Consider the following 21793-nt stretch of genomic DNA (forward strand, 5'->3'; position numbering starts at 1 on the left):
GAGAGTTGGAAGTCCACACATCTTATCGTTGCCACGTTTAAGAAACACCAGCCTAGGCTAAGCAGGGAAGTCCAAAGACAGAAACAGATGTGTCAATGAAATCGTTAGGAGACAAGCCTAATTTGCGAAAGGCTTTGTGTTGTGCAAACCGGAGTATTGTCATAACTCGGGTAGTCAACCTTTTTATACCTACTGCCCACTTTTGTATCTCTGTTAGTAGTAAAATTTTCTCTAACCGCCCACCGGTTCCACAGTAATGGTGATTTATAAAGTAGGGGACAAAACCCCTACCGCCCACCATGAAAGCTGGAACGCACACTAGTGGGCGGTAGGGACCAGGTTGACCACTGTTATAACTGGTCCATTGATTGATTTCCAAGTAACCCACTCCTCTCAAATGTCTGTGTTGTGAATTTATGGGCTAGCACCTTGAGTGAACCCAGACTGTGAAATCCCTGGTGGTCGCGCTCGTAACTCCCCACGCCCAGCCAGCAGCAGAAAGCCGCCATGCTGAGGGGGCGCCGCTAGAGGGAGGAGCACCTTGGGGAGTGCGCGCTCGTCACCACGGCAACGGCGTCCGGCCTTGAGCTTGTCGGCCAACGCCATGGAGGGTCTGTTGCCTGAGGTTTTGATGCTGGGCGAAACCGAAAACTTCGTGGAGTCGCTCAGGAGTTTCCAGCTGCGGGATGTCGGAAGCCACGAGTACGGAGGAGGGGGCGGGTGATGCGAGGGGGAGGCAGAGGGCCCGCAGGGAGAATCAAGCGACGGCAGGTTTCGGCTTTGCAGGTTTCGGGGGTTGAATGTCAGCCGGGCTACGGGCCACCTTTCCTTTCCTCGAGGAGCCCCCTGCTTATTCTTTTACAGAAATGGAAGAGAGATCCTTGCAAAAAATAAATAAACAAATCACTTGTTTCTGCCTGATAGTCGGCAGTTGCTATTTCAAAGCACCGCAAGTCGTGTTTTCCCATGTATTTGAGCGCATGGGATAAGGGAAAGAACCAGCATCAGGGAGCCTTGAAGAGGGAAGATGGGAGGGAGGCCGGCAAGATATTCTGCTCGGAACTGCCCTAAAAGGAAGATCAAAACATTGGGGCAAATCCATTTCTGTATCAATCTCATTGCTGCAATTGCAATAGTTGTGGACAATGAAAGAAGTGATAATGCTTATATTCTAATAGAATAGAAAATGGTAAGAATTACCATCAAAACCATCAATACCTAGGCTATTGCTGTGGTTCGATACATTTCTTGAATTATTTACTAGTCAGAAGTTAAACTGGATAGCCTGGACTGATAAACAAGAAAACTGATGACTATTCACTATGCATTAATCCTTTTGATGCATGGGGGGGGCAGAGGTTTATTTCAAGTGAAACAACTGCCAAAAGAAGAAAAGCGTGCATTGGCTGCTTATGAAAAAGACAGCAGAGAACAAGTATTGATGCAGATTAAAAATCGAAACTTATTAAAAGTGTAGGAAACAAAAAGTGAACATCGAAATAATGTAGTAAAAAGAGGAACAGTATGCTGGCAACAAAAACATTACATGGTCAATTTCTATAAAAGAGAGGAAAGTGGATAAAGATAAACCTAGCAATGGCTTACAACTGGAACATTTAAAAAAGAAACTGAAGATTTGATTTTGGCTAAGCAAAAGCAAGCTATTTGAATTTATGCAGTCAAGATCAGAATTGGGGAAAAATCATTCAAAGAGCACATAGATTACACAAGAAAATTATAAACAATGACTTATCACAATCAACAAGTTGATTCATTGAAATATCTCTAAAACTTCGACTTTCCCATTATTACAATCACTGTTGCTTATTCACAATTTTGTTTGCACTTATCTAAAAAGTGTGTTTCACTCCCGTATCACATGAGCAGACTTTTATTTGATCTGATACCTTTTTCTAGTCTTCTCCTGCAGTAATTATTTCCCAAATCAGCTTTAGAAAGAGGTTTAGAGCAAAGGATTTACCGAGTAGAATAGAGAGGGCAATAGACTAATTCCATTACCAGTGCCATTCCATTGACAGAGAGATATATCATTGAATGACTCTGAAACAAGGATTGTGTGTTTATTAGTGGGAAAATACCTTCCAAAGTGAATGAAGGGCAAATTCTGTTAGTTTTCCATTGGTAAAATACAGTCTCTGACTTTAGCAAGCCAAGGAGTTATCTTTGAGATTTTTCTCAAAATTGGATTACACTGGAACATATAGGTGATTTAAAAAAAAACATTGTCAGGGAAAAACCCTTCCAGATTTTAAAGTGAATTATGTAAGACTGTGGTTGCAGTAGTATTTGTAGGGAAGTATTGGAATACCAACCATAGACATTAACTGAATGCTAACTGCTTTTAATGTAATTCCTAGGTGGCTACGGCAACAGGAAATGATTGAAAAACTGAACATGCAAGCCATACTGAGTGCTTCTGCTGGCCGTGAGCAGATCCTTATTGAGCTTCTGGTGAATAATGGCAAGGTATAATGAATTTAGCCACTTGGTCACAAGAAAATCATTATATTATGATAAAGGCTACATTAACCTGAATAAATATGGACTTGATTTGGATCAAAATCTGTTTTATTTATGTATTTGGCAATATTTATACTTAGAAATGCATAGCTTTATACAGTTACTTTCTGGATAAACTATTAATCTTACTGTAATCATATAAACATATATGCTGATAATACCTTTGCTCTAGTTATACAAATTAATTGGCAGGATAGAAACAATATGCTTCGTTTGTCTATGGAGATTCTCAGTCATCCAGGTCATGATTGTCCCAAAGGTGCTTTTTCAAAATTCAGCTGGACTTTCTTTTTGTTTGAAGATGCTCTGCTTCTCATCCAAGAATCTTCCTCAGTTCTGATGAGAAGTGAAACATCTTTAAGGAAAAACAAAGTCCAGCTGCCTTTTCAAAAAGCACCTTTGGGACAATATATTTCGTTAGCACTTTGTCAGTTTCCTAACTTAACTACAGCCCTTTGCTTAAATTATGAGGAAATAACATATCTGGAATAAATTATTTTGACTGTACACGTAAACTATCACCCTACTGGAGAAAACATCATGATTAAGCAAACCTACAAAGGACATGCATAGAAGGAGAGCATGAGCGAGATATAGATATTTATTCCTTATGAAGCAAAATTTGTTCCCATTATTGTTACAAATAATATTTCTTGTCCTCAGAAGTAAAATAAGAAAGCTTTCTGCTTGGATTTAATTTGTCTCTATGAATTTAGGCATCAGACAGAACATTTCCAAATCTGATATGTTACCTGTTATTTACGATCTCAATCTTGCAAACAGTATACTTAATTTATCCATTCTGTATAGATCCCAACTCTCATTGAAGAATTAATTACTGCGGCCATTTGGAAGCAAAAGATCTTCCCTATAATATGCAAACTGGAGGATTTCAAACCAAAAAGCACCTTTCCCTTGTATTTAGTGGTATGTATGAAAAATGCTTTGAATCAGCCTTTGTAAAATATTTGCTATTAGAACATTTCAAAGCTTTCTGTAAGATCTACTTGCCAAATGATGCTTCCGATATTGTTAGAGTAATGCATATCTTATTTTTTGTAAGAGCTTGTGAAGGTCAAGGTATAGGGCAGTCTTAGTTGTGGAAGGTCATGTGACTTTCTGCCTGTCTTTTTCCCCCTCAACCTATCATAGAAATTTTAATGTGAAAAATTAGAGGAAGGAGTTCAATATAACTCCTGTTGAGTTTCCCAAAGAAAGAAGAATGTGAACCTTACAAACAGTTCTGCATTAGGTTCCAGATTATTTTTAGTAAATTTATATAAAAGAGGTTGTCAAAACAGAAGTTGTGAGAAATTGAAGGAGAGCACCTCTTCAGATAATAGAAAATCAGTTTACACTTTGGATTTCAGTATATATGGTAGTACAGGTTGGCTTGTTTTATACAAAGTAGAAAACATTCAGTGCAGTCTGGATAGCATAAACTCAGAACAAGGGAACAGTTCTGAATTCTTCCTCACACTTTGACAAATAAAAGGAAGGAGAAATAACTATTCACATTCTGTGCAACTGTAGCTTGTTAGGTTATCTAATTCTTTTGCTGTTTTTAGTTTTATGCTTCCTGATAGCATTTATCTCAAGAGGCCACACAAATGCAATATTTTAAATTTCTGATTCCATATTACCTTGTTTTCTGAGAATGGTAATATTTGTATTAATTTCTGATTTATCTCTGCTATCTCTCTTATTCAGCTGCGACATGAAGCTTCAATTATTAATTTCTTGGAGACAGTATTTTTTCACAAGGTAGGCAATAGTTTTACAATGTAACTAAAAGTTTGAAATAAAAATTTCAGTTCATAATTTAGACTATTTCCAGAAGAAACACAATTATCTGATTAACTTCTTAGTGCAGTAAGAATTAGAACTTCAATCTAGAAGACAGCTACTGGTATAAACATATTTTCTTCTATTGCCTTAGTTATGTATATACCTTGCATTCCATCTTACTTTAAATAGTAATAGGTCCATCTTCTAGTACTTTTTTTTTTTTCAAATAGAGTGACTTTGAAATGTCTATTTGTATCTTGAGATTTTGGGCTGGACAAATTCATATAATATTTCATATCATTTCATTCTGGAGACCCAAACTGACTATAAATAATCCTAATAAATAGGAGAACCAATTATACCTTTCATATTTTTAATTTGATGCTCCCCAAACAATAAGGGAAACAATGAGTATATACTTCCCTCCTTTGGAATCATCTGGTCTGAACGAATTTAATGTGCAAGCTACTGTAATTCCTCTCAGGTGCTTACTTATTTATTTGGAAACCGTATTTCAAACTCAACAGCTTTGTTCATTTGCATCTAACCATGGCATAAACATACCATTGATATTGACATTTTTTTCCTGCCATTGCCTTCATCCCATCTGCAGCACAAAAGTGAGACAGGCATAAGATACTTTTAGCTATATTGCTATTAAAATAGTATTTCTTCCATCATTCTGATATAGCAAAGGCAGCCCCAACATGTATAAAATATATCTGTTACCTTCAAGGAAAACTAGATGCCTTCAGTGACTCAGAAACAGAGCCTTAGAGAAGAGGCAGGATTGGTAATGCGGACAGCAATGTTCATTTCACATTGACTCAAGAATGGAGGGAGAAAGTTCAGCTCATCTGTGAGAAAAAGCCCCATGCAAAAGAAGTACTTCCACTTCCATAAAGAGTCAGGCACTACATTTAAGAACTGACTAACTCATCTCAACTCTTCCTTTCAGAATTACATTAGCATTTCAAATCATATAATTGACAAACCAAATGAATTTTACTTATTTTTATATCCCATAAAGAGAATAAGCCAAAGATGAAAGAATAATGTTCTGCTTTTTGAACTAGCTTGAAACTTTTAGATAATGTTAATATTTCCAAGTAATTGACTGCTCTCCTTTTTGTTGAACTATCTAAATCCTGTGATAATCTAGAAGGAAGGGACAAGATTCAACTTGATGAATCTGTGGCCAGGTTTCTTGATGTTTTCTGTACCGTTGTGATCACCCCTGCAAATCTTTCTCAAATAATTGCTGTTAAACTTTCTGTATTAATGCAATTCCATTTTTCTTTCCTTTGGACGAATCCACAATTCATTCCTTAGCAATACACAACCAGATGAGGTATTTTGCTTGCCTCTGGGAATACACAATTTTGCATGCCTGTCAGGTAGGAAGCTATTATAGATGGAAAAGGAATCTATTGTACCATGTCATAAGATGCATAATTATAATTGACAAAGACTGCTTAACTGAGAAACATTTTTCCAGATAACCAATGAGTAAACTAATCTACCAGCTGTGATGAAATTAAAACAATTTAAGTGATCTTGACATTTGCCTTCATTTTGGAAGATGTTTCCATAAAATATAGCTTGTCTTCTTTGTATAGGAAATCTGTGAATCAGCAGAGGATACCATTCTGGATTTAATAGATTATACCCATAAGAAACTGACTCTGTTAGCAGCTCAAAGTGCCAATGGGAAGATACCGTTTGAACCAAAGTTCCAACTTGGGGATCTTGCCAATCTTTCATCAATGCAGGTGAGTAAAGGATATTATCTCTTACTCCTAGGCAGCCACTTTAGGTAAAGGGGAAAATATATCATAATTGAACACAGTTGCAAAATGTTGGGTAGCCATGAAAGAAAGTTTAAATCTAGTTTCTTCATTCTGCGGTGATATGTGAGTACACAGAAATATCACAATTAATTAGTGTTCTTAAGAGAGAGTAACGTGTCACTCTCTCTTCCATCAATTTAACAGTAAAATTATCTGCTCGTGTCTTGTCTTCCACCAATTGAAATTGGCTGGCCTCAAACTTCCTAGGGTCCTATTTCCTAATATATCATGTATTTACACCCAATTGTTTATACAGTTTATCAACTTTTCTAACAATTATATTCTTTATGCATGGCATTTTTCTAGCTCTGATCTTCCCTCCCAAGATAGAGAACTCTTCTAAAGAAATCTTCTCTATGGTTGGGTCACACCCCAAATAAAGACATTATACAATGTCACTGTTCCATTTATTATATTTTCTTCCTCATTTTTTCTCAATTGTAAGTGTTGTATATCTGTTTACCACAAATAGCCAATCAACAGCACTAATACTTGTCCCCTCATACAATTTAGCAACACACTTGAGGGTCATCTCACCCCAGACTGCATGGTTCTTAAACTCCTTAACAACACGTATTTTTTTCACAACTAAGAATATGCTTGGAGCCATCTAAACTCAAGATCAGACCATGTATTTCTGTAACTCTCATGAAAAGAACAGTCACCCTGTTATCATGCAACCTAGTGGGTATTTAGATTTTGGGAGTAAATTGATATGGAATAACAGTATTGGCATTAAAAGAGTTTTGCTAGAAAAACCTTTTCAGAATTCAGAGGCCACTGCCATGGCTGCCTTCCAAATTTCCAGCCATTACTTAAAATTCTATGAATTAGTAAAATTTTATGAATTAGTAAAATATCTGATTTGTATTATATATCTTTTACTCTTTTCAGGAACTAAAGAAGCAAGCTGAAATGATGGAGTTTGAGATCTCACTGAGAGCTCTTTCAGTGTTCCGTTTTATTACTGATGTGATAGAGAAGTATGTTAACTTTCCATAAAATAATAAGGCACTTTGGAAAGATAATCTTTCCAATAGAAGAGACCATATATGTTCTGTAGCTCAGGGCTGAACTATTGAGTCCTTGGAACTTTTCTGAGCTTGATTGTTTTCTTGTGGAAGTTTTTTTACATTACAAGCTAACATCATCAGTGTTAGTGAGAGTGGGGTTTATTCCTTACTTACACATAGTAGTTTTTCCTGCCAATGTTAGTAGAGGGTGGTTTTCTCCTTGGTAGGTTGTTTGTCTGGGGTTAATCCATGCTTATCTGAGTGTTTGCCGCTGGAAGGGATGTGTTCTGGTCTTTTTTTCCATTTTAACTTTTTGTTATGTCTTTTGAATAATATATAAATATGGTTTATTTGTATGTACCTATCAGGGTATAACTGTATACTTCAGTTTGTAGAACAAAGGATATGCTATGATCAATCAAATTATCCTAACAGTTTTGAAATGGCTCCTAAAAAATAAATAATTGACATTTAACATTTCCAAAATTAGGACATAATTACTGCCTTGTTTGTTATTGTTTAATGTGACAAAGATCTAAATATGCATACCTTTACATTGCCATAAAAACAAGTGTAAAAGTTTTAATGGCATTCTTATCAAAGTAAAGGTGACCTTTCAGGGGTCAATTACCTAGCAGTAGTAAGCCTTATATATAATCTGCAATGTTGAAAGTACTATTTATGTGGTTATTCTGTGTAAAAATGTAGCTTTATATTTTGTCATGTGAATTCTTTTAATTGTTGAAACATTATGGAAGTATCCTAACGTGAGTGTAATTGGGATTATAATTTTATCACATTATTGCACATTAATAAAGACATTACATCCTCAGGAAGGATGTAAACTGCTTCATTGCATAAAATAGACATGTTCATTATATCCTTTTTCTTTCATATACATTTCTCAGTTTGCCAGTAAGTGCTGTAACAAGAGTGTTGAATACCCACAATTTTCCATGCCTTCTGGTGCAGCTATTAGAGCATTGTCCATGGACCAATCGTGAAGGAGGTCTGTATCATGTCTTAGAAATTATCTCTGTGTGTGCCAAAGTTATATAGTGAACATTTATTTCTATGTTCTTTTTTATTAGGAAAGAATGTATATATTTTAAAAAATCTGACTTTTTCTGGGTGATACTTCTTTTTCCATTGGCTAAAAAATTATCATGGCACCTATCGATTAAATTCTTGGTTGTTGCTGAATATAGTTTAGGATTTTGAGATAAATTAGGAAATTCTTCCAAACCCCAAGACTTTTTAGTGCCATTTGTCCTCCATGTTTATCAGCACATATGATATTTCAGTATATATAACAAATGCCTTTGTGGGTTATTTGTTAAAATTGTGCCTCTCATTCAAAGCAGAAGTTTTGGAACATGCAGGAACACATACAGTACAAAGCATCTTTTCAAATAGTTAAAGCAGCCATGTCTTTTTATGGGTTAGATGTCTTCTTTGGAAACTGTTCCTCTCTAGGTATCGCTGTACACAGGTATTTGTATAACACACAAATGTAAACAGATAGAAGTTGCATAAGTCTGAAAAAAAGGCATGGCTACTTTAATTATTCAAAAAGACAGGCTTCTGATGTAACTCACATGTCCTGAAAGGCTTCTTTCAAAAAATATGTTGTCCTATCATTTCCCATCATTTTTGGAAGGCTTTGCCGAGCATCTATTTTCATTACTTTCTGAACTTTAGTAGATGCAATTTGTACATCATTTCATGTTCATTTCAGTAAATCTAATTAGTATTCTGCTTGTATATGGGTCTTCATGCAGGCATGTGACAGATTTATTCCCCTGGCCCCAGCTTTTTCTCTTTTTTAAAATACCTCTATTGGGGGTTTTGCCTCAGGAATGTCAACCTGGAAAGATAAACAGAAGAATAAGGAACAAATATAACAATCCCTTTAAACAAGTTGTGATACCTACTGATGGGTTTCCCTTCCATACACAGATAGTCCTTGACTTACAACCACATTGGGATCACAATTTTGATTGCTAAGCAGTGCAGTTGTCATCATGTGACTAGACCCAGTTTTACAATCATTATTATATGGCAGTTAAGCAAATCACTGCAGTCTTTATGCAAATCCGGATTCCCCAATTATCTGCTTGTTGGAAACAATCTGGGAAGGTCACAAATCATGATCACATGACTACAAGACACTGCAACTATGGTATCATAGATTAGAGCTGGTAGCCAAGCACCTGAATTACAGTCATGTGACTGTAGGGGTGGTACAATGGTCAAATCTTTGAGAACAAGTCATAAGTCGCTTTTTCCAAACCCATCGTTATTTTGAATTGTTCTTAAACAAACAGTTGTAAGTTAAGGATTTGCTATAAGTTGATACATTAGTCTGATGTTACAAGCAGAGAACCCCTTTTGTTTGAGAAAGGTATATCCAAGAGAGAGATTAATGGCATCTCAAAATAAAATAAAATGTGTGAAAGGCATTGATTTTAATTGAACTCTAAGGTTCAAAAGCCTCAACAATTGAAAATAGCACCTATCCAAATGTGATCTCAGAGGTTAAGCAGGGTCAGCACTGCCTAGCATTGTTTGCAGATGGAGGTCTACCTGAATTTCAGTGTTGTTGACTAGACAAAAAAAACATCTACCCAAAAACCCAACAGCAATCTATGTAGATACAATTGCCAAAACTATCTTAATGAAAGTTTATGTTTTCTAAAGTTTTATCAAGAAACCAATGTATTGTTGTTATATCTGAAAACTTTATTTCATTTCAGTGAAGAAGCCTTTTTTCAATTTATATCCTCTAGATGTGTTTTGACTCACTGACTGGGAATTCTAAGAATCATAGGCCAAGCACATCTGGAGGACGCTAGGCTAAAAAAAGATTACTGAGAAAATCCCATTATTATGCAGACACTAACTCTCCATTATGTGCCTTGTGCTGAAAATACATTTTCAACATATTCAGACCAATGCAGTTTTTAATATTTTATGCAATTGAAATGTATTACTAGCTCCCAACGGGATCCCCAAGCTGACAGACAAAACCCATGTCTCCAAGGCTTTGCGGAAAATCTTATTTCTGGGAATGATGTTCCAAAGGGAGGGAGCCATCAAAGAGAAGACCCTTTTCTTCGGTCCCATCAGATGTGTTTCCTTGATTGTTGGGATTTGTAACATGCCCTGCCTTCCTGCTCTGGTATTTGTTATTGAGGAGAGATGGTCCATCAAATAATCTGCCCCCTAGCCATGTAGAGCTTTAAAAGAGATAACCAGCACTTTAAATTGCATCTAGAAGCAGGTGCGGTGAACAACCAGTGCAGCTCTGGCAAAAGAATCTTTGCACATGTGTAAAGATGACACATATGGACTTGTATAAAACTATGAAGACGTATTTACAGTACCTTCTTTACCTTTCAAGAAATGATATAGTTATAGATAGTCCTTATTTACTGACTGCAGTTGTGACTGTTAGGAATATGAGTCACCTAACAGCTATTTGGGTTAGAAATATATAAACCAGGATAAACATTTTAAAACTGTAACTTTAAGAAAATGCAAAACTGTAATTAGGTGTGGTTTCTTAAACAGCCATAAGATGGAGCCAGAAACCTGGGTTGTTTAGTCTTAGTCTCAGAAGAGAGTGTGTCTGAGTGAGTATCTCTGTTTCCTTCTGTTGGAAAGTATTGCCGTTCCTCTATTTTTCCTAATTGACTGATATTACTGGATTTGATGTAAGTCTGATACTGAACTGTTTTTGACACTGGAATTTGATATTTGGATTATCCCTGGATTGAAAAACTGACTGATTTACCTGTGAATGACTTTTGGAGTGCTTATTTTGGACTTTGCTTAAACCTTTCTGGAAGTAAAAACCTACATTTACTGTACAGTGTATCTGTGTGCTCTGTGTGTATTATTCCAACACTACTCTCTATATGTCTCCCTGTATGCGCTCATTTTCCTAACGGGGAATTACCTCAACAGTGACTAACAACTCTGTAGCTAATTGACACTTTCATTAAGTGACACATCATGTGACTAGCTGACTTATGACTTCAATTCTGCTGCAGTCATTAAAAGAATCACATGTGGTCATTAAGAATAACATCGTGTGACTGCAGTTTACAGCTTACTGCTGGTTTTTCCATTGATTTTGCTTGTAGGAAGCTGGCTATGAAAGTTGCAAATGACAGTCACATGACCCAAGGTGATATGATTGATTGTCATAAATGCATATTGGTTGCAAAGTGCCCAAATTGCCATAATGTGAATGTGGGACATTCTGACCTTATGCTCCATACGAATCAGGTCACTTGATCATGGACATGCTGCAACTGTTGTTAATTTGAAGTTCAGTCATAAAAGTACTTATTCATTATTCTCATAAGCTTGAACAGTTGCTAAACAGTGCAATTGTAAACCAATGTTCTGCATGTATCAAACAATGTTCAATACTAAAAGTATTTTTTTCTTATATTTTTCCTTAGGAAAATTGAAGAAATTTGAGAATGGTTCATGGTATGAAGTTGCCCCTGAAGACCGTATGAAGATGACTAAATTGGATGGGCAAGTGTGGCTCGCTCTTTATAACCTGCTCCTCAGCCCAGAATGCCAACGCAAGTATGAATTCAATAATTTTAACAAAGGCCAGCTCCTCAAGGTACAGGATTGCAAAACTGGCAGATCTTTTATGTGTACTTCATGTTTTCCTCAGCATATTTAGACCTAATATAGTATTCTATTTTCAAACAATATAGCAGAGAACATGAAGGGGATTGTTTAATATTGCATCAGATGATAACTCTCGATGGGTATGGAAAGATATACACACCCAGATATGCATATATATAATGAACAACATAAATAAACTAGAATTACTATAGGGATGAAAGCCTTAACTAAATAAATAGGTCAAATTGTAATTCATTCTTAGATAATTAGTAACAAATAAATTTTAACTGTGAAACATAATGTTAAAAGCTTTTAAACTTGGAATCCCTAGGTAATTTTATTTTAGCATGCTACAGAAATAGAAAATAAGTGGACTTCCGGTTTGAACTTCTTCGGCGACAGACCAAAACCGCGTCTCTGCGCGGTTTCGATCCGTGCTCGCTGCTGGAGCGCCCCGAGCCAGCTGGTTTTGGGGCTAAGCCACCCCATAGAGGTGATGAAGAAGGGGGAGACTGCCTGCAGGGTTGAGAAGAGCCGCACCTCTCCTCCCCAGCTGGCCATTACTCCCTTTCCCAAAGGCGGTTGTAGCGGTGGTCAGAAATGGCTACCACAAAGAAGAACTCGACCGGAAAAGAATGTGCAGGAGGAAGATAAGAAGAGAAAGTTTTGGTTGACCGGGTCAAACAGCAAAAGCAACCAATAAGGTACCCTGGAATTGAAACTATTAAAAAAAAAGAATAACATTGTTCCCTAAGAAGATTTTTAAGCTGTGAAGGAGAGAGAAAAGGGAAAAGATTTGGTGTTTTTTTTTCTCCTTTTCCTATACTGACAGCTAAGAGACTTAAGCAAGAAATTGGAAAAAAATCCACTTTGACATTAATAGGCATTTAATGCTGAAAATAAAAAGTCAAAGGGATAATAAAGATTTCTGGATAATTAAAAGCTTTTGAAAGCAGGAAAGGAGAGAAAAAGAATAAAAGGGCAGGATCTGGAAGGGAGGAGACTGCCTGGAATTAAAAAGAACTTACAGCAAAATCTCAACAAGACTTCCAAAAGATACATCTTAACTGAAACATCGCAACAAAATAGTAAAACCCCAGGAAGAGAAAGTGGAAAAAGAAACAAGAAGAAACAGCTTGGGACTATTTGGATTACTTGGTGATCTCTGGATTCTTGGTTATTGTATTTGAATGACTAAAATCAATCGGGTGGTTGTTTAAAACTGTTTAAAATGGCTCCACTTTTAGAATAACTGAAAACGGAAGTTAACAAGTACAAAGAAGATGCACAAGAAGAGAGATGTTCTTTTGGCTTTGTATTTCAGTTCTTAGAAATGGAGATTTGGAACAATGAGAAACAACAAGAAATGCCTGCAGAACAAGAAGATTGCGACAAAGAAGCCATCTTTAATGAACAAGTAATCTTAGGTGGGGGGGGGGAGGAAAGGGGGGAAAGAGAATGGAAAGTTTAAGATTGGGAAAAACAACCCAAAAAAAGAATAGAGTGAAAAATAAGTATAAAATCAGAAAGCAACAGAAGAGGGAAATGCAGAAGAGAATTAGAAGTAGAGAGGCAAGGTGGTAAAAAGGGGAGGGAGAAGATGAGAGGGAAGAAAGAAAGGAAAAGAAGTTATAAAGGACAGAAACAAAATATAGAGAAACAGGGCCTTATTTAGAGATAATGGGTGAAAATCTAATGGAAAAGGGGATTCTGCAAAGGTACATAAGATAGTATGGTTATATTAGAAATAGAAATAATTTCAGAAAATATGAAACAATGTATGATTAAAATGTTTGATAAAATAGCTATCGTAACTCAGTGGAATGCCTGTCAATAAATAAATGTAACAAAATGAATATTTAATGATTTACAAAACGTGAAGAGAAATAAGGGAAAAATTAATTATGCAGATTATATGTGTCTTTAAGGAAGTATGATATTTAATTAAAAAGAAATGTTAAAGATGTTAAGATTTTAATGATTATTAATGATAGAACTGAATTGGAATGGAATGAGGGTTTATAATTACATATATTTATAATCCCTTTTTTTTTAAAGAATATAGTGTGTATTATAAGAATGTACCAAGCAGAATTCGATTGGAAGTTATGTATTATGTATTATATTGAAGGTCATAACCTTAAGGTATATATTGAAGTTTAAATAAGAGTTGAATGGATATAATTAAAAGATATAAAGGTGTCATACTCCAATTAGTAACTACAGGAGAAAATTTGTTTAATGAGAAACGATAATATGAAATTGAAACAGAACAGACAAAAGTATAAATATAATGATTTGAATTGAGATGAGATAATCAAAATAAAATTGAGAAAATTAAAAAAGGGGAAAAACTATATAGAAAAAATGTAAAATAGTATAAGATATGGAATAGAACACAAAAATGAGCATGAAATTGAGTTTTGTGTCTGTATAAAGAAGTTCAACCCGGGACCATGCTATTTTCAAAAAAGATGTTTTACTTGCATTTTGTATGTGTGAAAACCCAAATAAAACTTTATTAAAAAAAAAAAGAAATAGAAAATAAGTATGGGATGGAATATAATATCTTTTTAAGTATAATATAGTTTTTATTTCATGTCTGCTCTTAAAGCACAAAATGACTATTCTATATTTATTGCTTTAAAAATAAATTTAATTTTATTGAAGTCTTAACAAATATCTGTTTTTGAAATATCTATCTCATTCTGTCTGTTAGTCACCTATTATCTATGTTCTTACTAATATTGTTTTCTTGATTTTAAAGCTGTTAGCTGCCCAAAGTTTTACAGAATCAAGCTGTCTTTAAATTGTACAAAAAAGTAAATGAAATTTAAAATGTAATAGTAGATAAAAGAGGGGGCCTAGTGCCCAAATCAATGGGCTGGACATTGTCAGAATGGTGGAAAAGTACATTTTTTTGGGGGGGTGTCTTCTTAGAGGCCCCAGTGTTGACATCAATATTGTCAGTCTAGTTCTTCTATGATTAATATAACACATAATTTATTGAAGTGACATAATTTGCAAAAATGGCAAAATTGTCTTTTTGATTAGGGAGAAGACAACAAATTCATTTATTAGTGATTGAAAACCCTTTATGGAATTTTTTGCTAAAAATAGAAAAAAATGAAATGGAGATTTGAGGCAGGGAAATGAGCCTGGCACAGGAGAGATTGCTTAAAGTTTCCATAACATTTTTACAATCCAATTTTGTAATATAAACTATGCATGTCTCATTTAAGATGCTTTACAATATGTTTTAATTTCATCTTGTCTGTGTTTAGCTTCGTGCCTTCCTGACCGATGTTCTTGTTGATCAATTTCCCAATCTTTTGGAGATGCAGAAATACCTGAGCCATCTTGCTGTAACAGATCCTGCTCCACCCAAGAAGGACCTCATACTGGAGCAGGTAATGTACATCACTGCTACTTTTGTCCTATTCTTATGTTCCATAATCCCGGAGAATATCATCTATGCATCTCTATATTCTGAATACCCTGATGACACACTAAAATACTGCATTACCTATTTGGGATTGCAATGGAAAACGATGTATAGAGTCTAGATATAGTAGCCATTTTACTTGCAAATATGTATTTTATTCTCTCATCAACAGAAGATGTATAACCAATGGAAAGCTTCTATTTCTCATGATTTTCCTAGTTTTGTGATATAAAATGTATAGTTTTTAATCTTCTCTTTATTTAAAACATATGGTGAAACTTTCTCTTGTTAAGTTCCTATGGGATAGTTTAATGAAGCAAATATTAGTTATTCCTCAGACAAGCTAAGTTTCTAATTGTAGACCTTATTAAACATGAATGACAGGACTTTAATTTAAACTACACTACAATTTCTTCTTTTTACAAATGGGATTATTCAACAAAATACTTCATTGTAAAATGCCTTTAGTGACTATGTCAGACAACCTATTTTAATATTTTCCTTCCTTTAGATTTGTATTCCACCCTCTCCCAGATAATATTTATTTAGCACTCTGTGACTAATGAAAGTATTCTTTTTCATCTATATATAAGGCTCAGCCATCAAAAAATCAGCTCAGTAATATAGGAAGATTATAGAACTTTATGCATTAATTGAATTCATTTGTGAACATAACAAATCAATGTTCTAAGAAATAAAGATGATAATCAGTTGCACATGAAATGCCCTTGAATTAGTGTATATACTGATCCCTCCCCAGGAAACCTCAGCAATAGATCTAAAAAAGATTTTTTTTTATCAGTTACCACATTTGTTATGGGAAATGAGAGTCAAATGTTGCGTCCCCATTCTTATCTATGAAAAAAATGATAGGAAAATAGTACCCTATATCAATTCTCCAGGTGTGGTAACTGTTGTACAACCATCCAGAATAAAATCAGGTGTGTAGAAATTTTCAGATGTTATTTATTTACTAACTAGTTCGACACATACTTTGGTGTTTACCTCAAATTTGCAGAAAATGAGAGCAAACATTATTCCTTCCCTAATATCTTCTGCCCCCAAACTGGGAATGATTTTCTAGAACTTATGGCACAGTGAAGTGGAAAAGAGGTTCCCCATATATTAATACCAGTCTATAAAAATGGGAATCCTATTTAATCTAGTTTTGTTCCTGCTTTTTTTTCTTTAGGGTAAATTTTCCCCAAGATAAAATCTCTAGTATAGTGTTATATTTTTTTCTTCAAGTTAATGTTTATGATCTCTTAGTATTGTGATGAACATAATAATTTCAAAATATTTTGGATCTGGTTTTTGAAAGAAATAAGCCTTCAATTCTTTTATTGTTCTAACAGGTTCCTGAAATCTGGGATCAAGTTATCAGAAAAAACTCTGAAAAATGGCAAGCAATCGCCAAGCACCAAGTAAACAATATGTTTAGTCCTTCAGAAGAGGAATTGAAAAGCCAGGCTTATAGGTAAGATTCATTCATATTCACCTTCTTCCTCTGTCAAAGATTGCAATCATTACAATTATCAAGATATGTAGAGTTAACCTGATAGTCCATACTTTGAAAAAAATAATAATTTTCCTAATTCAATCAAGTTTAGAAATCATTTGCTTAATGTCATATTCCAAAATCTTTGTCTTCAAAGGTACTAAAGTCAATTTCACTGGTATCAATTCACTTTTAATGTTTTACTAAATATGAAATCAATGCGAGAGTTCCATTTCTATTGTAGATAGCACTGGATAATTGTTGCAGTTGTTGTGTTTTATGAAGGCTGCTTTCTTTCTTAAATCAGATGGGCAAAGACATATAACCTGGATGTAATGGAAGCCCTAATGCCAGATAAACCCAAGTGTGCAATGTGTGGCTGTGAGGCCACAAAACGCTGTTCCCGTTGTAGGAATGAATGGTATTGCAAACGGTAAGTTTAATACAACTCGTTCTCATGATATCCTAAATCCTCCACTAATCATATGGTAACATAAGTATCTAGAAACAAAAATAATACCAATATTAAAAATATTGTAAACACTATAAGATTGAATGCTAATTTTCATTTTACAGACACTTATTTCATGGGAATCATTAGCTTATGCTCTGTAAACAAACATGTATGTAGGCATATGTGTAGAAATATTTTAATGCATTAATGTTTTAATAAATTACATCTAATTCTTATGTCCCCAGTAAAAATAAAGCTATATTTTATTAGATTGGCTTTGTTTGTGAAAAAGTACTACTCAGATGTACACTTTCTCCATAGTACCATTCATAATTAATGTTATCACTAATAATTAGGATACTTAGAACATTTTCTGTTCAGTAGAACATGGAGTAGAGATTATCCAGAACTGGGTTATTCTTTCTGGTTGCTGTAAGACATTTACCCATGTTACTTTTGAGCTTCCAATAAAGAAAACCATACCAGTTTCAATCCTGCCTCTATAGGTAATATGATTGAGATTTATTTTACTATATGACCAAATTTATTTTCTCTCTTTGGTTATATGTAACAGTAGGACATTAACTAAACAATGTCATTTAAGGGGCTTGAATGTCGCTCAGAAGTGATCATGTATACATATTTTTACTTCCATTCATGTCTGCTTTAAAGGAATTGGAGCAACTAGAAATATTGCAATCTGCTCTTTCATCACTTCTCTAGATCAGTAGATAGTCTTGTGGATATTACCTTGCAATAGTAAGATTTGTTATGACAGTGTTTGGTTAAATTTCTCAGAAAGTTAGATGTCAGATATAGTTTTGCTTTAGCAAATTATTTCTCATTAATTTCAGTTGGAATCTATTTTTCCTTGCAGTTGTCTCCAGTTCAGAATAAGATTGTGCAAAGCATTTGAATTAGCACCCCTCTTTAAAAAATTTGGAAAGGCTCACACAACTGTTTCAAATGTCTATGTTTGTTGGCACACACAACTACTTTACTCAAATGGCAATTTCAATGCAATTCCAATTGTCCATTCACACATGTGCAAACAACGGGAAAGGGCTGCTTTTGAAGCAGCCACATAAGCCTTTCAGGAGAATGAACTTTAATATTGGTTTGTTATTTGGTGCCAGCAAAATAACCTCTCTCTAACATGCTTTGCAAAGTGTTCTTTTGAGTGCATGCATAGCCCTATTTTTCTGAATACTTTACCATTCAAATGCGTCTCCATCACCTTTTTCAACGACATGGCAAGATAATATTATACTTGAGGGACAGAAGATTGAAATCACTAACAATCATAATTGTGATATTTTATGTTTGAACCATTTACTCCTTGTAAGAAAAGCATAATTCATATTTTATTATATGAGTGTGTGTGTGTGTGTGTGTGTGTTGTATCCTATTTAGTTATAGGTATATCTTCTATATAGGCTTAACATCCAAATCCCAGCTGTACCATTTATGAAATTTTTATGAATAAAAGAAGTACATCCTTTGACTCTCATGCAGATATTAACAGTAGTAAGGAAAATTCAGAATGTTATAATTATCATCATTGTCATTACTATTTTTTTTCATCTTTGACTCATCTTTAGAGAGTGTCAAGTGCAGCACTGGCAAAAGCACAAGAAAGCTTGCAATTTGATTGCTGATACAGTGAAGAAAATACAGGAAGATGTACAGATGCAAGTAACATCCATTAAGTAACTCCGATCGTCATTTAACCCTAACCCTCATTTAACAAATATATAACATTCAGAATGACAGAGAGAAAAAAGGCCACAAGGTTAAAAATTAGTAAAATACACAGAAAGCTTTTTTTAAGCATTTGATTTAACAACTGTCAGCCAAATATATCTCAGAAAAAAACATGGTTCTTGAATTCTAGGAGATAAGTCTTATCTCTCTTGTGATATATGCATCCTAGATTTTAGATGAGCTATGTTGGAATGCTCAAGCATTAGTGTCAAGCTGTGAATTTCCTAGGAATTTGGAAAAGTTTGGTTATAAATGGAGGTTGTTTTTGTTTATTATTCAAGATTCTTTATCTTCTAAGGCCTATTTTGTAGTTTACACACCTTTCCCATGGTATATATACGTAACTAGTATTTCTAGAGCAGTGAATAACATCATAAGTAATGAATCGACTTTGAAGACTTCTTAAAAACAGAAATAGCTTGCAACCATTTGAGAACAAAAGCCTACGACTTAATTTTAAAAGGGCCTTTTTGGTCTAATGATATTGCTAACTTAAAAGACACAGATCTCCTAAGCTGTTGGCATATCTATTTCTGCACTGTTGGAGACTGTTAAAATCTGATTTTGTTGTATCATTTTTTTCATTAGGAGAAGAATTTTAAGATACTACAGTAATTCAATCTCCTACTTTCTGCTCTGTAAAATCACATTGATACATAAGTCTGGTCTAAAGAATTTAGATACAGTTTTATGACAGTAATTTCACAATTACATTACAATTTCTAAATTAAGGACCTAATATTTTAGAAATATAGCAAATTCTTTGTCTTTATGAAACTAACTGGACTTGCATGCATTGTACATGATTTATAAGCAGACATATTGTAGCCTAATAAGCATTTTTAAAGAAGAATATATATTGCTGGAAGGGATGAGTAGAACTAGAAAATGGGTAGGAATATTTAATTCCTGCCCTTCTCAAATCACCAGCCACATGCAGTGTTTCCTCCTGTACAACTTCCAATTTGTATTTGTAACAATTAGTTATTTGTATTGATGGGAAATTGTTTATCCTTAACTGGTTCCAGTTATATCAATAGAACAATAAAGTACAATTAAAGTTCTCTGAACAAGCCTTGATATTTACAAATTATCAAAACTGGTTAACATGTTTGTGTTGTGGAAATGAGATGGGTCAAGAAGTAGCATTGTCAACTACACCACAATTTCTCAATTATACAAGTGTTTGATTGTATATTTTTTCCATGTCAGAAGAACTGGCTTTGAGAGAAGAAAAGGGGAAAGGATGTGGTAAATTAAGAATTTCGGTTTACTGAGCTGTATGGTTTCACAGTATATCACATGACATTTTCCATGCTAGTAAGAAAGCTGACTCTGTTATTTAGTACTTATTTTGTTAATAAAAGAACATTAATAATCTGCTATATATATGAGTTTTAGTGCTACTGAATAACTAATAATCTCATGCAAAAAATTGCAGAAAATTGAATAAATGGAAAATGTTTAATATCTATTCTTAATATTTCTAAGATCTTTAACAAATTTTAAGTTATTTCTGAAAATCATAGCCCTCTGGCTTTTTTCTTCTAGCCAAAGTTGTGATTTTGAGAAAGGCATTTCTTAATATGCATTTTGGAATAATATTTTTACTCCATACTCCATGTATTTTCAGTATGCTTGCTCTCTTCCCTGCCTCCATAATATAGTCCAAGATTTAAATGCCTTTGGGAAAAAAATTCTGAAATCTCAATGATTTTGAGGAAAGATGTCAGGAATTCCCTCAAAACAGCTATACTATTTCTTCCTTAGTCCCTACTACCCTGATTAAAAACAATGATTAAAAACATTCTTTAAATAAGCAACTTGACATATTCTAGACTGTCTCTATATGCTTAGTTTTTTACATTACAAAGCTGAGATACCAATTGTTCAATAATGAATCAAATCAAGGTCTTCAAATGATATAATCTCTGTAACAATTCTTGTTTTCGGTCAGGAAATATCCTTAAGTCATGTGCATAATAACTCATTTTAAAAACATTTTCCTTCATTAATTTCCCTTTTATTTTTTCATAACATGTTCTGATTACATGCCTTATTCCAGGAAAGCTGGGAACAATAAAATCCCGGATGTATTGTCTTGTTAACAGGTTTTTAACTAATTGGCAATGGTAGATGAGCTGCTGGCCACAAGAAGGGAAAATATTTCAGCAGTTAAGTTTATGTTGAAAAATTGACTTTAGAGTGAACTTTCAAATGCTGCAATGTTCACAGCAGAGCTCTCCTTATTACCTATTCCTGAAAAACTCCTCCCATGTAGAAAATACTGCAGCTTTAATATTAAATATAAGGAACAATGCAAGATTGGAGGACATAGAAATCCTCTCTGCATTTTGAGATTACAAACAGCTGCGGATTTAAGTTTCCAGGCTGGACAAAGATAGATACTAATAGTATTTATTGCTTCTGAGACCTCTCTAAATTTAATATGCTTATTCCCAGGAAACAGCAAAAATAGGACAATTTCTAGTTTTTTCCAATGATGTTTTTGGATTTGTTCAAATGGATTCTATTTCTCATAAGAGTTCAAAATGCAGTGCCTGGAGCAAGCGAAAGGGCCTGCAACCCTCATTCTAGCTTCATTCTTTTTTCTCCTTTTGACTTGGAGATAATTTTAGAAAAAGAGTAAGCTCAGTAATATGAATCTATGGCAACCACCATCAACACTCTTAAGGATTTAGCCAAGATTTTCAATAAGACTTTTGCTATGAATGCTGACAAAAGCTGTATTTAGTAAGATCATGAGCGATTTCCTCTCTCTTG

General features: G+C 34.4%; 1 protein-coding gene across 2 annotated transcripts; it reads left to right on the forward strand.

The window, feature by feature from the left end:
- The first annotated feature begins 571 nt into the window (after nucleotides 1–571).
- ZMYND10 (zinc finger MYND-type containing 10) lies at nucleotides 572–20073 on the forward strand. 2 transcript variants are annotated; one of them, XM_026673272.2, is made up of 12 exons: nucleotides 572–702; nucleotides 2379–2487; nucleotides 3352–3468; nucleotides 4252–4305; nucleotides 5949–6101; nucleotides 7074–7162; nucleotides 8101–8201; nucleotides 11665–11837; nucleotides 15133–15258; nucleotides 16649–16770; nucleotides 17099–17224; nucleotides 18847–20073. In XM_026673272.2, the coding sequence occupies exons 1-12, from the start codon at nucleotides 605–607 to the stop codon at nucleotides 18956–18958; spliced, it is 1380 nt and encodes a 459-aa protein (XP_026529057.1). In that variant the 5' UTR covers nucleotides 572–604; the 3' UTR covers nucleotides 18959–20073. The 2 variants fall into 2 exon arrangements, with proteins under 2 accessions (XP_026529057.1, XP_087811097.1); XM_087954971.1 differs by lacking the exon at nucleotides 18847–20073 and adding an exon at nucleotides 18123–18405.
- The last annotated feature ends 1720 nt before the right edge of the window (nucleotides 20074–21793 follow it).

Source organism: Notechis scutatus, chromosome 2 (genome assembly GCF_049901735.1).
Source record: "Notechis scutatus isolate UNSWTSFEM ecotype Mainland chromosome 2, rNotScu1.2, whole genome shotgun sequence".
Lineage (NCBI taxonomy): Eukaryota > Metazoa > Chordata > Lepidosauria > Squamata > Elapidae > Notechis > Notechis scutatus.

Bases quoted from the DNA above. Each gene is read 5' to 3' on its own strand.
- ZMYND10 (XM_087954971.1), top strand. From the start codon at position 605: ATGGAGGGTCTGTTGCCTGAGGTTTTGATGCTGGGCGAAACCGAAAAC. The intron at 4,306-5,948 runs GTAGGCAATAGT...TTCTTTGTATAG, and splicing joins AGACAGTATTTTTTCACAAG to GAAATCTGTGAATCAGCAGA. The intron at 16,771-17,098 runs GTAAGATTCATT...TTCTTAAATCAG, and splicing joins TTGAAAAGCCAGGCTTATAG to ATGGGCAAAGACATATAACC.